Source organism: Strix aluco, chromosome 2 (genome assembly GCF_031877795.1).
Source record: "Strix aluco isolate bStrAlu1 chromosome 2, bStrAlu1.hap1, whole genome shotgun sequence".
In the NCBI taxonomy this organism is placed as follows: domain Eukaryota; kingdom Metazoa; phylum Chordata; class Aves; order Strigiformes; family Strigidae; genus Strix; species Strix aluco.
The window spans coordinates 133,978,678-133,996,029 of NC_133932.1; the positions used below are offsets into that span (position 1 = coordinate 133,978,678).

General features: G+C 55.5%; 2 protein-coding genes across 2 annotated transcripts; both read left to right on the top strand.

The window, feature by feature from the left end:
• Positions 1-3,880: 3,880 nt before the first annotated feature.
• On the top strand, positions 3,881-5,109 carry LOC141920320 (thyroid hormone-inducible hepatic protein-like). The gene is made up of 2 exons (XM_074817024.1): positions 3,881-4,436; positions 4,721-5,109. Exon 1 carries the CDS (start codon positions 4,023-4,025, stop codon positions 4,416-4,418), a length of 396 nt encoding a protein of 131 aa, XP_074673125.1. The 5' UTR covers positions 3,881-4,022; the 3' UTR covers positions 4,419-4,436; positions 4,721-5,109.
• A 4,392-nt stretch (positions 5,110-9,501) lies between these two features.
• Positions 9,502-10,829, top strand: LOC141920321 (mid1-interacting protein 1A-like). The gene is made up of 2 exons (XM_074817025.1): positions 9,502-9,938; positions 10,692-10,829. The coding sequence occupies exon 1, from the start codon at positions 9,527-9,529 to the stop codon at positions 9,914-9,916; it is 390 nt and encodes a 129-aa protein (XP_074673126.1). The 5' UTR covers positions 9,502-9,526; the 3' UTR covers positions 9,917-9,938; positions 10,692-10,829.
• Positions 10,830-17,352: the final 6,523 nt, after the last annotated feature.

Here is a 17,352-nt window from a genome sequence, read left to right on the forward strand (position 1 = left end):
AGCTGAGCTGTCCAGTCACCCTGTTACTGCAGTTGGTGCCCCACAGCCCCCGGGCTCTGGAGGGGGTCAGGAGACAGGGTGCAGGCAGGCACAGTCCCTGCCTGCTCTGGCAGGAGCAGCTCTGGGCCAAGCAAACATCCCCGTCGTGGTGCTTATGGACGCGGGGCCGGACAGAGGGGACAAAGCCCGGGGGAGCTCAGAGCCAGGAACTAGGGGAGACCTGGCAGAGGAGGGGGGGTCAGCAAGGGACCCAAAGGGGAGGTTTGGCAAAGGGACAGGGGAGAAGGCACATCAAGGGCTGGGTGGAAGAACCACGGCACCAGGGGTGGAGAAAAGATCATTTAATTTTTTACGATATCAGGTGGGGTCACCCCAGGGAGGTTCCCAGCCCTACACCCCCCACCATCTGCTGTCTCCGGGGTGCCCGTTGCTCCTGCCAGCTGCGGCCGGGCTGGATGGCCACAGGGCCGGGCTTGGCTCCAGCCCAGCTGGGGCTCGGCCCCGCCGTGTCCATGGCTCTGCGCAATCTGTCCTGGCCCAGCCTCCCCGTGGCCTTCGCCCAAGCTGGCCGGGGGTCCCGCTGTGTCCACACGCCAGGAGCAGGGTGGTGAGGAGGGGGGATGCTCGGGGCCTCTGCCATCCTGTCCCATCCCAGCCCCCCAACATCAGCACTTCAGGGGCACCGGGACAGTGGGTCCAGCTCCTGCCCCCGGTGCAGGCAGGCTGCAGGCAGCAGTGCTGGTGGGGGGCCAGACACCTCTGCCCCCTCCTTGCTGCCACGTGCTCGAGACGTGAACCCTCTGGGACATTGAGCAACCCCCTTCTGCCGACGTATGGAGAATCTCACTGGGGATGTGCTGCAACGTGGGGTCCCACGGGGGGCCTGGGGACCAAGGAGCGAGCTGGTGCCCAGCCATGGGGGTCCCCAGAAACATCCCCTTCTCCTGAGCTCTCCCTGAGCCAGGCAGGGACAGGGACGGGGACAGGCACGAGGACCTGGCACCACAATGTGAAACTCCTGTGGCAGTGGCACGGAGCCATTGCTGCCCGCGGGGCACTGCGGATGGAGCCGCCAGCCCCCCACTGCCCCCGTCCTGGGGCAGAGGCCACGGCTGGGGCAATGGCCAGCACTGCCCATCCCTGGTGTCCATGCGGCATGTGGCAATCGGGGTAAATTGTTCTATTTAGGGAAAGGCCACAGGGTCCCTCATCCCTTTTGCAACCCTTGGTGGTGGCAGCTCTCCCACTGTCCCCACACGTCCCAGCCAGGTGCCCACACTGCCGCCTGCTCTCTCCCCTCAGACATGTCCCCCCTGCGCCTCTTGTCCCTTCCTGTGTGTCTCCAGGATTTCCAAGTGTCCTGCCATGGGGACAAGTGCTGTACTGAGGTGTGCAGACACTGCTGGCCCCATGATCTTGAGGTACCTGGGGCCACCCTGGAGCTTCGTGGAGGTGCAGGGACATCATAGTGTCCCCCCAGAGGGGGCTGCATCCTCCCAGGGGCTGGAGCTTCACCATGGGGCTCATGGAGGACATGTTGGTCTGCAGCCACTTGTGACAGCCATCAACCTCTGCTGGGAGATGTCCTTCCCCCTGGGAATATAGGGGCAGGAGTCACCCCAGCCAGGCCCTGGGAGGGGGCTCGGTGCCACAACTCCCCAGGATGAAGATGTTCCCCATGAAGATGCTCGGGGGGCTGGAGCACCCCGCTGTGAGGACAGGCTGAGAGAGTTGGGGGAGTTCAGCTGGAGAAGAGAAGGCTCCGGGGAGACCTTAGAGCGACCTCCCAGGACTGAAAGGGGCTACAGGAAAGGGGGGAGGGACTCTTGATCAGGGGGTGTAGGGATAGGATGGGGGGGAACAGTTTTAAACTGAAGGAGTGTAGATTTAGGTTAGATCTAAGGAAGAAATTCTTCCCTGTGAGGGTGGTGAGGCCCTGGAACAGGTTGCCCAGAGAAGCTGTGGCTGCCCCCTCCCTGGAAGGGTTCAAGGCCAGGTTGGACGGGGCTTTGGGCAACCTGGGCTAGTGGAAGGTGTCCCTGCCCGTGGCAGGGGGGTTGGAACTGGATGAGCTTTAAGGCCCCTTCCAACCCAAACCATTCTGTGATATGATATGACATGAGGTCCCTCGCCAGGCATGTCTTCACCCACGGGGTCATCTGTGACCCACCATCTCCACCTTGCCACAAGGCAGCTGGGCCAGAGACAGCTCAGTGCAGGGCTGTTCTCAGCACCCTGGGGCTGTGACACCTTGGTCCCCCTGCCTCTTGGTGGTGCTATGGGGGGATCCAACAGCAGGGAATGCCAGGGATGACACAGGGACACTCAGGGACAGGAGGGTGGCAGGTCAGGGGGAAGCTTGCCCAAACATGGGGTCTGTGGCAGCAGAAACCCGAGGATCTCACTGCACCTCCCGGGGGCCCCAATGGCCCTGGGCAGCCTCCCTGGGGCCCAAACCCGGGGCTGGGCACCCCATTTCAACCCATTTCATGGTCCAAACCATGCTGCAGCCCCATGGTGACTGTGCCAGGCATCAGGCCCAGCCCCTGTCCCCCTGCTCCTGCCATCTCTGCCAGCAGTGGCAGCTCCCCCTGACCTCTCCCAGTAGGATGTGGGGGATGTGGGGGGCCCATTTTTGGCTGATAGGGTCCCCAGAGGCACGAGGAGTGTTGGGGAATGATTCATGTCCCATGGACAGGGAGCTGGAGAGTGAACTGGGGCTGCTAAGCCCCATTCATCCCCCAACCTGCTGCCCGGAGCACTACAAGCAGCTCAGGATAGTGCTGAAGCCAAATGGGGGGAGCAAGGGAGCAGAGCATCCCCTGTGTCCCTCTGTCCCCAGAGCCCTGTGTCGTCCCTGTAGCTCCGAGCAGCTCTGCAGTGGCCCAGACACCCTGACGTGGCCAACCTCCTGGCTGGTGCCTGCATAGGGCCAGCAGCAACCACGGGCCTTGGTGCAGCACTGGGTCCCATGCCAGGACACCCAGAGACGCCAGAGACACCTTGGAAGGGACAAGAGGCGCAGTGGGGACATGTCTGAGTGGCAGTGTGGGCACCTGGCTGGGATGTGTGGGGACAGTGGGAGAGCTGCCACCACCAAGGGTTGCAAAAGGGATGAGGGACCCTGTGGCCTTTCCCTAAATAGAACAATTTACCCCGATTGCCACATGCCGCATGGACACCAGGGATGGGCAGTGCTGGCCATTGCCCCAGCCGTGGCCTCTGCCCCAGGACGGGGGCAGTGGGGGGCTGGCGGCCCCATCCGCAGTGCCCCGCGGGCAGCAATGGCTCCGTGCCACTGCCACAGGAGTTTCACATTGTGGTGCCAGGTCCTCGTGCCTGTCCCCGTCCCTGTCCCTGCCTGGCTCAGGGAGAGCTCAGGAGAAGGGGATGTTTCTGGGGACCCCCATGGCTGGGCACCAGCTCACTCCTTGGTCCCCAGGCCCCCCGTGGGATCCCATGTTGCAGCACATCCCCAGTGAGATTCTCCATACGTCGGCAGAAGGGGGTTGCTCAATGTCCCAGAGGGTTCACGTCTCGAGCACATGGCAGCAAGGAGGGGGCAGAGGTGTCTGGCCCCCCGCCAGCACTGCTGCCTGCAGCCTGCCTGCACCGGGGGCAGGAGCTGGACCCACTGTCCCGGTGCCCCTGAAGTGCTGATGTTGGGGGGCTGGGATGGGACAGGATGGCAGAGGCCCCAAGCATCCCCCCTGCTCGCCAACCTCTCCTGGCGTGGGGACACAGCGGGACCCCCGGCCAGCTTGGGCGAAGGCCACGGGGAGGCTGGGCCAGGACAGATTGCGCAGAGCCAGGGACACGGCGGGGCCGAGCCCCAGCTGGGCTGGAGCCAAGCCCGGCCCTGCGGCCATCCAGCCTGGCCACAGCTGGCAGGAGAGGACAGCAGAGGACAGCAGGGGAGGGACGTGCCCCGGCTCTGCATAAAAAGCCCTCGGCAGGGACGGGGAGCAGGTGGCACCCAAGAAGAGCCCTGCCCAGCGCTGCCAGAGCCGTGGAACGGGGCCATGGAGCAGTACTTCTCAGCCACCCAGAAGATGGAGCAGGAGGTGATGTTCCCCAGCCTGCTCCGAGGGGTCTTCCCGCAGCAGGAGGGGGCGGCCCCGGCCGCGGGCGGCCACACGGACCTCTATGAGCGCTACCAGCTCCTCAAGGCCATCAAGCCCATGGTAGAGAAAGGCCTGGCCTCTGTCAATGACCAGAGCCTGACCAGCGCCGACGCTGACACATCCTCAGATGACAACGACACCATGGACGCCCAACTGGAGGAGCGCTTGTCCCACCACCTGGCCGGCTTGCAGCAGGTCCTCACCCACCTCACCAGGGACACCAACGCCCTCACCCGGAGGTACAGCCAGATCCTGGAGCAGATCAGCCCCAGCGAGGGGCAGCCCAGCTGGTGACCCTGTCCCCGCCGCCAGGTAAGAGCTGAGGGGACGTGGAGCCCAGGGGCAACAGCACAAGGGGTGGCCGATGTCCTCGGGGACGTCCCCAAGATTGAAGGGGTGGGGAGCTCCTGGGAAAAGCCTTGAAATGGAGGCTGTCCCTCAAAGGCTGGCAGATGTCCCTCTTCATGCCGAGGGAGGGGACTCATCCCATCCCTCCGTGCAGAGACTCCAGACGTTCAGGTTCTACGGACCCAGGGTGGGTGTCCTGGGTCTCCCCCTGGCGTGGCCTTTGGGGTTAAGGACCACTGCCGTTGCAGGATGGGTGCTGGTGGCACGAAGGAGAGGATGTCCCTATCGCTGACCATCGCGGGCTCTTCCCCAGCCCCGCTCGCCGTCCCTGCACCGTGGCAGCTGATCTCCCAGCACTCACACCACACGCCAGCGATGGTTGCGACCACCCGAGAACCAGATGGTGCCTTATCCTCATAGGAAGAAGCATCTGGTCATGTTGGGAGGTCCATCGGAAGAGCCGCACACCCCGTGGCCTCCTCTTTATTTTCAAAGAGCGGCACAAAGGTGGCGGCGTTGCACAGTGGCCCCGACCTCCAGCGGTCCCCTGCGACTGCTGAGCCCTTTTCCAGCTGGTACCTGGACTCTGAGGTTGTTTTCCCCAATCTTTGCTAATAAAACAAGCCCTGTGAAGCCATTGTCAGTGTGGTACTTTCTGCTGGCTGAAACCCTCAGGAACTGCCCCAGGGTGGGGCAGGGGGACACCGGCTCTGCCGGGAGGGGACTTTCCAGAGCAATGATGGGGAATTTGAAGGGGCAAAGAATCACAGAATCATGGGATGGTTTGGGTTGAAAGGGACTTCAGAGACCATCCGGTCCAATCCCGGGCTGTGTGCAGGGACACCTTCCACTGGATCAGGTAGCTCAGAACCCCCTCCAGCCTTAGGGCATCCACAACTTCTCTGGGCAACCTGTTCCTGTGTCTCACTACCCTTATCCTAAAAAATTTCTTCCTTACATTGACAGCAACACCATCAAAACCTGGTGCCTCTTTTCTGTGCACAGAGGTGTGTGAATGTGCCAAACACACAGCCCAGACATGCAACAGGAACACGGACACTAAACCTCGCTGCGCTGCACCCAGAAGGGAGAAGGAGAGACATTGGCCCACACCCAACACATTCTCCAGGTTCAGGGCTCTCTTCCAAGGTCTCCCTGGGGGTGTCCCACCACTGCTGGTGCTGCCATGTGCCCCAAAGCCCCCCACGCCTTTCTCCAGCCCATCAGAGTTTGTGCCCCAGAAACCTGTTGCCCCAACCGGGACTGAGCCTGGGGACCATCCCTGAGGGTCAGAGGAGCTGCAAGTTTCAGCCTCTCTAGAAAGCAACTGCCCCCAGGACCCCAGCCCCATGTCCAGGTTTGGGTTATGTTGGAGGTTCCCATGTCCTCTCGCCTGTTCAGACCATTTTTTCTGGCTGTCAAGACCACGTTTGGCTTCAGGTGGTCCTCCCTGTTCTCAAGCAGTGGGGACATGGTCCCCAGCCACCTGTAGCCAAGTAGCCGTCAGGCAGGGGGACAGGGGCTCTGGTGGGGGCAGCTGGAGGCTGGATCCAGAACTGCCCCACACCTGAAAGGCTTGTGAGTGGTTTTGAGCAAGGACAAGGACAGTCCTGTTTGTGTCAGGGGAGGCAGAGACATGGGGGGATCTGACAGCACAAGGTGATAGGGATGACATGGGGACACTTAGGGACACATGTGTGGTGGCATTTTTCCCCTTCCTGAGCCGTGGCTGAGGATGTGTTCCCCACGAGGATGGGGATCGGGGGAGGCTTTCCCAAATGCCAGGTGTGCAGCCAGAGACCTCAGGAGCTCATTGCACCCCGCGGGGGCTCGGCACCATCCCCTCGCTGCACTGCATCCACACTGCGCAGGGCCCTGTCCCATGTGTGTCCTCGCAGAGCTGACGGCCAACTGCTGTCCGGTGGAAGTGGGGGGGTCCCATAGTGTTCAGCCCAGCTTTGGGGAGACAGGACCCAGTATTCACCCTGGCTCTGGGCCAAAATGCCCCTGAATCTCTCAATTTCTGGGAAGGGCAACTATGGCATCTATGAAAGCAGCTGCTGAGCACCATGTTTCCCAAACACACAGGCCAACCAGTCTGAGGACTTCAGAGCAGATCTGCCCCACCAGGTTGCTCCTCAGCCCTGGCAACGTTGCAGCCTTCTGTCTTATGCAGAAACAGTGAAACATCAGGGGAATACTGGGAAACACCTAAGCTGTCCCCATTGCAATGCCACCTCAAGGAGGGGCGTGAAGGAACAGGCTAGGGGAGAAGTGGAGCTGGAAGATGGACATGGGGACTCCAGACAGACTTTGGAGCTCCTCTGCCTCCATGCTGATGGCAGAGCAAGGTGTTGAACCATGAGGCATGGAGGGACATCGGTTCCCAGTGAGGTGAGGACCACGGAGGAGGTGATGTCCCTCTGGTGGTCTACCTGGCTGGAGCTCAGGGATGGGACTTTTGTCACCTGGAGAAGATGGCTGTCACAGCAAGGAAGGGCTGCCATCACCTCTGGCAATGGCTTTTGGCTTGGGCTGTGAGCTGGCAGCTGGAGAGGCTGGTGGTGCCCTGGGGAAGTATCATAGTGGGACATCGGGTGAAATGTTCCCCACCGCTGTGAACATCACCCGTTAGAGACGCAAGGGGCGCCCAGAAGAGGTCTGTGACGTGGGAGAGCTGGAAGGACACGCTGGTGACTTACGGGCCACTCGCAATCCCCCAGGACCCCCAGGTCCCTCTCTGCAAGCTGCTGCCTGGCCAGCCAGCCCTGCTGATTCACGGGAAACTTGTGCCTGCTCCGATGGCCGGGCATTGCATCACGCTGCCCCTGGGAATGCGTCAAGCCCCAGCGGTGCCCTGCTGCTGGCCACCACTTTTGGACATGACTGATAAGAGACACAAGATGGTCACAGAAAAGGTCTTTGTCCTTAAAAAACGCAGCGCAGGCCCCTGGCAGGACGAGGGCTGACGGGGCAGATCAGGCCCTCCCCGGCGTGGCAGGGGGCTGCTGGCTCCGCGCTGCCCTGGAAAGGCTCCCGGGGCACCCGCACCCTCGCCAGCTGCCACCGGGAAATAACCTTTTCCATACATCTCGCTGAAGCAGATCAGGATCGCAGGTTTATTTATATCTGTTTAACACCATCTAATTAAGCAAAAAAGGAGTGACCTGGGCACAGAGGGGCAGTATCAGGAAGACAAGAGATAAAGTGCAGTTTCGACCCAAAATAAGAAATAGTTAAGAAATTCCAAATACCCTTCTGTGCCCAGCCCCAAGAAGTCCCAGTCACACAACCCCACTGCCCCCAAGGACGGGTGGGCTGCCAGCACTCCCACCCCTCCCGGAGGGCAGGTTCCCTCCTGCATACCCCTGCCTTTGGATTTGGGGGTGCTCTGGCCTCAGCCGTGCCCCCTCCTGCTGCCCATCGCCCACTCGGGCAGGCACCAGGGGGAAAGTACCCCACAAATTCACACCCACACACCTCAGGTCTGGCTCCCTGCTTGGCCGTGAGCCACCAAGGTGTCCTCAGGGCAAAGACGGGCACCAGCCTCCCAGGAGGAGATGGAGGGAGGGGATCCTCCCCTCTGCTCAGCCCTGGTGGGACACATCCAGGTGCTGGGTGCAGTCTGGTCTGCCAGTACAAGAGAGAAATGGGCAGACTGGAGAGAGTCCAGTGAAGGGCATGAAGGCGATGAGAGGACTGAAGCATTTTCCATTTGAGCAGAGAGATGGTGTTTGAGCTGTTCAGCCTGGAGAAGAGAAGGCTCTGGGGGATCTTCTCCGTGTGTATAAAGTCCTAATGGGGATTGTGGAGAAGATGGAGCCAGACTCTTCCCAGTGGTGCCCAGAGACAGGACAAGAGACCATGGGCACAAACTGAAATGCAGGAAATCCCATCTGAACATAAGAAAAAACTTTCCTTTTTCTTACAGTGAGGGTGGTCAAAAACACCCTCAGCGGCTGCCCAGAGAGGTGGTGGAGTCTCCATCCTCAGAGATATCCAAAACCCAAGAGGACACGGTCCTGTCCCTGACCCTGCTAAGCAGGGGTTGGACTAGACCATCTCCAGAGGTGCCTTCCAGCCTCTCCAAGGCCGACTCTGGCTCTGTCCCTGCCTAGTGCCCCCCGTGCTCTCAGCCCAGGAGCTGCTGTGGGCTGCTCAGGGCATCTGATGGGGAGGGTTCTTGGCCAGGCTCGGGCTGTGATGCCGGCAGGGCTGCTCTCGGCAGTGTCCAACAGACTTTGGCTCCTGCTGTTGCCCCTCCAAGGTCTCTTCCTCATGCTGGGATGCTGTTGATTCCTTTCAGGCTGATACCTTCTTGATTTCAAAGTCCCTTTTGTAATTTCCTGGTCACTATTTAATCCAGCTGATGTCCCTCTTCCTGCTTAACATAACCAGTTTTGGGCAAACACCCTTCAGACAAGTATCAGCTGTTCATTATCACCTTCTTTCATCAGAGGGTGTTATCAAGGCCATTAGCTGAGGGTGGGCTGTGTGAGACCCCCACACCAGCCCTGCAGAAGGTGGGTGGCTGGGCAGGGCTTATGGGGGACACTCCCTCTCCAGAAAAACCCATCACTTGCCCTCTTTTCCCCTTCCTCAAAACTGCTCAAATCAAGGCAGCTTTCCCATGGTGCTGCCTGCAGCCTGCTTGCACTGGGGGCAGGAACTGGACCCACTCTCTAGAGCCCCAGGAGTGGTAGGAATGAGGGGGACAGGACAGGACCAGACAGGAGAGGCCCTGGGCACCTCCCCTCCTCGCTCTCCACTCCCATCATGGGGATGCAGCGGGACCCCTGGCCAGCTCAGGTGAAGGCTGGGCCAGGACAGATTGCGCAGAGCCAGGGACACGGTGGGGCCGAGCCCCAGCTGGGCTGGAGCCAAGCCCGGCCCTGCTGCCATCCAGCCCGGCAGCAGCTGGCAGGAGAGGACAGCAGAGGACAGCAGAGGAGACGTGCCCTGGCTTCGCATAAAAAGCCCTCGGCAGGGACGGGGAGCAGGTGGTACCCTGAGAAGAGCCCTGCCCAGCGCTGCCAGAGCCGTGGAACGGGGCCATGGAGCAGTACTTCTCAGCCACCCAGAAGATGGAGCAGGAGGTGATGTTCCCCAGCCTGCTCCGAGGGGTCTTCCCACAGCAGGAGGGGGCGGCCCCGGCCGCGGGCGGCCACACGGACCTCTATGAGCGCTACCAGCTCCTCAAGGCCATCAAGCCCATGGTAGAGAAAGGCCTGGCCTCTGTCAATGACCAGAGCCTGACCAGCGCCGACGCCGATACAGTCTCAGATGAGGGTGCAGACAGCAATCTGGAAGAGCGCCTCTCCCATCACGTCAATGGCTTGCAGCAAGTTCTGACAGACCTCACCAAAAACACCAACGCCCTCACCCGGAGGTACAGCCAGATCCTGGAGCAGATCAGCCTCAGTGAAGATCAGTCCAGCTCGTGAGCCTGCACCCCCAGCCTCAGAGGTAAGAGCTTGGGGAGATGCAGTGCCAAGGAGGAGCTGGCTGAGGCGTAACATACTTTGTCCTGTTGCCCTATCAGCTGGGTGGCTTTCCAATGTTTGCATCACACCCTCAGATCCCAGGAGTTATGAGTCTGCACTTCATTGCTCAACAGATGCATCCTCTTGGGTTTGTCTTTCTCAATTGCCCACTGGTGCAAGCTGCGCCACTGAACAAAGGTCACTTTGTTAGCTCCACGTTGTCCCCAAGACTCCCCAGCTTGCAGCATAGGCAACGTCTGGCTGTTGTTGGGCAGACACAAAAGATCTCAGGGACAAAAGGGCCATGTGGTTGGAAGACTCTGAGCTCTGGACTCCAGGAACTGCCAGACAGTGATGCTCTGGCTGCTTCTCTCTGTGATGGAAACCACAACAGACTAATTTTTAGGGAGCAATTTGGCAATTTCAGGTCTCTAAATGTCTAAATTTGACATATCACCTGTAAACATCTCAGATATTTCAATTCTCCTCTAGCCTGGAGGATGAAAACCATTCTCCATCCTGGTGGGACTTTCATCCCTGAGAACCCTTGGGGAGATATCCCTGTGCCCCATTGGAGATGGGGCTCATGGCCAAGCTCCCTGTAGTGAAATGGAGAGTGTAGAAAAGTGACAGCAACAATGGAGAGCATTGACTTCACAATGTTAACCCTTGTTTTGGGTGAAACATGGCCAGGAATGGCAATGTCCCAGCCAAACCATGTTGGTTATCCCCACAGGGTGATCTGTCATCCACAGCCCAGCGGCACTTTTTCTCCTGCGCCGAGTCCCACTGAGGAACGTCCTTCGTGAGCAGTGCAGAGCTTTGCCATCTGCCCATTGGGCGCTGCCTGCGCCAGTCAACTTGCCCTGCGGCCAATCCTGCTGGCAACCTTGCTGCTTTGTCTCGCTCCTGTCCCAAGGGGTCTTCTGTGGGACAGAAATGAGTGTTTCATGTTACTGCTTTGTAGAAGGTATCTGTAACTTTGAAGCGATGCTTTTTTCTGTGTGTGCCTAACCCCCCCCCCCAACCAGTCTCTTTGATAATATAAATGAAATGTGAAGCCTTGTGCAAACATGCTTTGTGTTTCCCACCAGCTGCCACTTCTGTATAGCTACTGTCCCCCAGCCCATGAGGATGAGGGGACCCTGGCCACCGAGGCCATGCTCCACTGCACAGAGGTGAGCTGGGTTTCTCCAGCAGAGAGTGAGAATTGGGTTTGTGTTGGGATGGATGTTCCCCCAGCCCTCTGGCTCTCGTACCTTGCAAAAGCTTGGTGTAATCCTGCCATCATCCTGTACTGGGTGTTGGGATCCCAACCTGCTCCCCAGCATCCTTCCTTCCCTTCCTCAGCATCCCCTCCTCTCCTGGACTCCCAACTTTTCAGCTCCACAACCCAATTGGTACCTGCACAACCCTTCTTTCGGACCGCACTCATCCAGCCCTTCAGGCCCAGCACCATCTCCACCACACACAGCCCTGGGGGCAACCTGCCACAATCCCTGGCACTCCCAGAAACAGTGGGGGGCAACTATGCCTCCTCCCTGCTTGGCCGTGGCATCCTCTGGAGCCGAGGGCGATGGAGGAGGTGGGGATGCTCAGCTGGGGTGAGTAGGAAGGCTTTGCTCGCCTTCAATCCCTGTAAGCTGTGGGGAAAGCAAGGGCAAAGCCCTCACTGGGTGGGTGGGCAGGGGCTGCAAGCCCTTTGAAGGGTGGTTGGAGCCCTCAGCACAGGCTGGGTCCCACCTTCAGGTGACTCCTTCCCTCCCAGACACACCACCTAGGGAAGTCCTACTGAGCTGGGCACTAGAGGGAGGTGTCCCCTTGACTCTTCAGGCCATTTTAAAATAAATTCAGCGGTTGAAGCATCGACTGAACAAACACTGGTCCTCCATGAGCTTTGCAGTTTTCATTAAAGAAACTGGAGATCTGAGAGCATCTGTGGTGAGAGGAGGATCGTGACCATGCCCTGGGCTGCAGGCTCCAGTTGTGTTGCGTGTGTTGCTGCACATGCTCTCCAAATGTGCCATATCTCAAGGCTGAAATAACATCCTTCAGACTGAAACCAGAGGCTCATCAGCTTTAAAAGTCTTAGTCTAAAATGAGCAAATGTTCTGCAGATGGTTCCCCTGTTTCTTCCCATTACCTGATGTGAAAGACTGAAATGTCAAATGATTGTCTCAAAGCTTGTTTGTGTGTGTGCTTTGAGTCACAGGGTGGTGTAGGTAATGCCTTGAACATTCTTCAAAGACCAGCTGTGGCCTTTGTAATTAGTCTAAGGCATGTCACCCAAGGAAGCAGGAGTGTATCAAAGGATGCACCCTCCCACTCCCTTGCAGTTGTACTGACAGACTCCTTAGATAAGCCTCAAATGGGGTAAACGTGGACTGAGTGAAACCAAATGTTTCCCCTCAAGCACAAGTACCGCTGATCACTGGCTCTATTGTGTAAGCCCGATACTTCCTTGCGGCTTCACCATTGAAGAGGTGACAAGAACTGATAAGAGGTGAGCATTTCTGCCCCAGAACTGGATGATTGCTCAAAAAGCATGAAGTCAGCAAAAACGTGTGGGAACAGAGGAAAAACCAAAGTTGGGCAGGATGAGTACAACCACCGACTCAATTGGACAAGGGGTGGTGCACCCCATCTCCCCCTCAATGCATGTGCAGAACCCATGCTCCACCTTTTTCCTCATCTCTCATGGAAATGAGTTTGTGGAATACCTGCCCCTCCTCGTCTACTATGCTAATCAGTTGATAAGATGAACTTAAAAGGCGACAGAAAACTTTGCTGTGTGTGCACCCACCACCGAAGAACTGAAGACTGAGGACCAACGGGACACTGCTGGATCCATGGTGGTGACTATTCTTGTGACTCTATTCCGCATGCTTGCTTGATTTCTGTCTTTTCCTTCCATTCTGTCCTATCGCTACCCCTCCGCTTTTAATAATAAAAACTGGTTTGGGGGTATGGCATTTGACCTCGTTTGTGCCTTAATCTCGGTCTTGGGATCATATTGAAACCTCCCCTGACATTGGATTGGGACACCTGAAGGCAGGTCCATGCCTTGGTCATGGGTGCATGTTCATGTTAACCCCCACGGTGGGGCCCTGAGCGCTCAGCAGCACTTTGAAGCTCCACAGCACTGCGAAGAAACAGAAAAGCAGGAACTCCAACCCTTGCTTTTATTTTAGTGAAACTCTAATAGCACAGAAAATAAAAGAGAAAACTTATTTCACAATTTAACAACAAAATGCACTGCAGCTTCAAAGCATCCCCCCACCACCCCCCTGCCCTGACATCCTGAGCAATGGTAGATGCTATCTCAAAATCAGTCATGCTTAAATCTCTGCACAGTCTCAAAAATACCCCAGAAGCATCAACTGATGGTGCTGGGCAAAAGAAAAGACCTATCATTTTTTGCCTAGTTTTACCATTCGTTTTTACCTTCCTTGAAACTTTGGGGACCAACCACGGCTGAAAAGACAAGACTGTGCCGTGTAGGGCAATAGGACTGGGCAAGTGTCTCAGCAAGGAGGATAACTTGAGCCTGGTAGTCTCACTATTGCTCTTCAAGCTTCTCCTGCTGTGCCCATGGGGAAGACCCAAGGGCTGGAAGACCCAGGTCTGTCTGCAGCCCCTCTACCAACCAGGCAGAGGTCTGGGAGAAACTCCTACATCTTACCCAGCCACAGCTCTGAGGATGCTAATGTAGGGGTAGAGAGGCATTACCAGTTTAAAGGGTATGGTTGGTATTAAAGCTTTTTAACTGTCTCTGATGGGTGCAGCAAAACACTGCAGCATTTCCAGCTCTCGTGGTCTTAATTCTTTCCTTGTGTGCATCCATGTGATTAGATGAATATCTAGCCATTTGTTTAAGAAAAAGACCTGTTGTCCCTTGTACCTAAGGGAATTATCTTAAAATGTGCTACGTAATCACTTTAAAGCTCAAAATCAGAATGCAAATAAAAAGGACTCCCACATATACATGGGGAGGGGACAAAAATATTTGTAAGATACATATGCACGTCTTATACAGAGATACACACTGCATATGTATTATTTTTTATATATATACATACATGTTAATCTTTGTTTCAGACAAAACTTCTCATGGGGAGGGAGAAGATTCAGATTTTGGAGGGGAAGAATTTATGACATAGAATTAGGGACCTTTGAACGTTATATTTTTTGCCCAGCACCCCTCGTATGATCCTGCTTGGCCAGGAGGCGTTTTGCTCCCTTGGCTTCTGATGATGTTCTGGGTCCTGCCCAAAGCCAGCTCAGATCTCGATACAAGCCACCAGCTATGCATTCCCCAGGTCTGTGAAGGTGGGTGGAACTGATAAACGTCTGGAAGGCAACAGGTAGAAATGCTGATGGTGTTTGCACAGCATGTGGCTGTTTGATTTAGGAGTGGCTCCTGGACAGCAGAGCCACCAGCCCAGCTCCACCGGTGTAAATCCTGAGCAGATCTAAAGCAAACTGCTGATGGTTTTGCTTTTCAGCCGTATCACACTTCGCTGCGCTATGCTAGAAGTTTGCCCACACGTGGGTCTCCCCCTCGCTGGGCACTGGTGGCTCCACCAGGAACAAATCCTCAGGATCTGGCCGTGCAGGCTGCAGATGGAGCGGTGTCAGTGAGAGCTGATGTGAGGACAGTGAGCTCTTGGATCCCAAGTGCTCATGACCGGTGACAAAGAGATGCTTCACAAATTGTGCAGGATTGCCACAGGTCACCAGAGCAACCTGGCAATTTTCAGGAGTCAGCAAATGTGCTTCAAAAGACCAAAAAAATCTGGTTTTCCTGTGACCTTTGCAAGACACCTGGGTTGTCTTGATGGATACCCCGGCAAATGCCAGGACAGAGATTGGGATGCCTGTCAGGTCTCAGCTGGAGCAAATATTATTGCATGGGAGTTCAGAAGAGCTGAGCCAAATTTCTTGCCTCCCCTCTTTGCTAACCCATACACTGATGTTTAAAATAACCTGGCTTATCTCCTAGTTTCCACAGGAATCTCCTTCACTGAGATGCCCTGAAGCAGATGGGTCCTGGGAATCAGCTTCTTTAGGTGCCCTTTCCATGGACTTATCATCACTCGCAGCTGTGATAATGCTAAGTGGCTGCAATACACCATGAAGGGTGGAGACAGCTATCGATTGTCACCTGCCTGTTCCAGGCAAAAGACCTTTATGCCCTTGAGAAACTTAGAAACTGGAGAAGAGGGAACAAGAGGGGAAAGGCAAACAGGAGCTGCTCCCAGCTGCTTCTCCACACCCAAACTTTTCATTTCCCTTCTTGTTTTAAGCATGTAATTATTTTCTTTCTCCTTGGATTTAGTGTATTTACTCGTACTAGGGCATAAAACCCAAATCTGAATGTTGTTGATCTAATACTCTTAAACAGAAGCTGCCAATTCAATGTGTTAAGGAAATCTGTTAAAAATACTTCTATGGCTAACGCTATTTTCCAAACTGATGTATGTACCAGCATAGAGATGTTCTACTTCATTGTTATGTACATATTTATACACATTTCAAAAACCACATAATTATTCCCCACAAAGCCATTGTCAAGTTACTCAGACGTTGGCAAAGTTCTCAGCATTAGTATGATTATTCTTGTGATTCATACTGTGGTTGCTCATACAAGGTCCAGGGACAGCCTAATCCTTTATGCAGGCTAATCCTTTATGCAAAGACAGTGAAAGGATTGTCCCTGCCTGAAAGAGCTTACAGTCTTGGAAATATTCCTCTTCTGTTTAAAAAAAAAAAGTGGGCAGAGGGAAATCTACTTCTGAAATGTCTACAAAAGAAATGTCAGGGCCAGTGGCCACCCTGAGTAGAATAGGCAGGAGGCTTGAGGCATCACTGTGCTTGAGGAGTCAGGAGAGGAACGAAGAGCATCTAACTGGTTTTTCTTCCTTGTCCTCCTCATGGTTCTGTGACCCATTTGGGCAGCCGGCCTCTCCAATAGGTCTCAGCAGACTCCCCTCTGAGGACAGGACCTTGCTGATCCTGCCTGATCTCCTCTGCAAACATCCTCAGAGTTCTCTTTCTCTGCTCAACAGCAAGCAGGTGGACCTCCAACAGACCATCAGTGCATCAGACGTAGCTTTAAAAGGCCCAAAGGATGAAGGATTTCAGGGATCCAGGCCAACTGGTTACAAACACAAAGCCCAACAGAGATCCTGGGTGGAAATTCCAGCTTAATACAAATCAAATCCCATTCCCCAAAGGGAGAAACCCAGCTAACCTCCCTGAAACAGCTCAGCAGTGGCCAAGACCTCTCCAGGGGGTGTGGAGCAGAGCTACAATGGAGCTGGTGGTTGTGGGAATCCCAGGACCCTGGTTGCCAGAGGCTATGGAGACTTTCATGGTCTTGGCTTTTTACTTCTTTCTCAAGGGAAGAATGAAATTCAAAGCAGCCTGAGCTAGCTATTACCACCATCATGGACCGCTGAGAGCCTTGTCAGAGCTGCCTCCTCCAGTCTTCTCCAAAACCCTGATCCCACTTTTGCCTTTGATGGGCTGCTCCCCCACCCACTGGCTTCCTCAGCATGGCTGTGACCGTGGGTAAAGGGAGGACTGACAAACTGCAAGAGCGACTGTTTCCACTTAATGCAGGCACAGAGAGCTTTGATGCAGAGTCGGATGCCCGAACAGCAAAGCTGTGACACCAAATAGCTCAGATGTGTGGTCCACCTCTGGTGTGACCACCTAAAAAAAAGGCACCAAATCCCCACAGGCAGGCAGCAATACACCAATGGCTTGGGCTGTGAGGAGTTCTTCCTAAGGCCTCTTTTGAGATCAGATTAATTTGGCAGTTTAAATCAAATCCTTATTGAAAGGGGGAAAAAAGTCCAACTGGGAGTAATTTGTATAGCAGGACTGAAAAATGGCATCTTAAAGCAAGTCGTGCAGTTGGTGGGATTAAAAAGTCCCAGCAGAAGCACAAATAATAACAATGAGACTTTTCACATACCTGGTGACTTCCAGCCAAAATACTTCACAGACTTTCAGGCTGATTCTTTGTCCCATAATGTGTCAGCAAAAGTGGCCAAGATATAAAAAAGGAGTAAAAGAGTGGGGGAACCAGACCAGTATGTTCATCAGACTGAAGGACCAGCTGTGGTTGGTCTAGCAGTAGAAAAGAGTTGTGGACGTCAGCTAACAACTATTCCTTTTGTTGAAGTGGTAAGGATCTGCGTTGTGGCATTGAAGGTTTGGCCTCAAACACTATCAGCCACCCTTGATTCTGGTTTGGAGAAACCTTCCAGAATTTTTGAACAAAGTTACCTCTTCTACTGCTCTTCACCCCTTCCCTAGTGAAAAGCTTGTGGGAGCAGAGAGGTGACAGTTCGCCCATCTATCCAGTTCTGCAGCTGCAGAAGGAAAGG

Coding starts and splice junctions, on each gene's coding strand:
- LOC141920321 (XM_074817025.1), top strand. CDS start 9,527: ATGGAGCAGTACTTCTCAGCCACCCAGAAGATGGAGCAGGAGGTGATG.
- LOC141920320 (XM_074817024.1), top strand. CDS start 4,023: ATGGAGCAGTACTTCTCAGCCACCCAGAAGATGGAGCAGGAGGTGATG.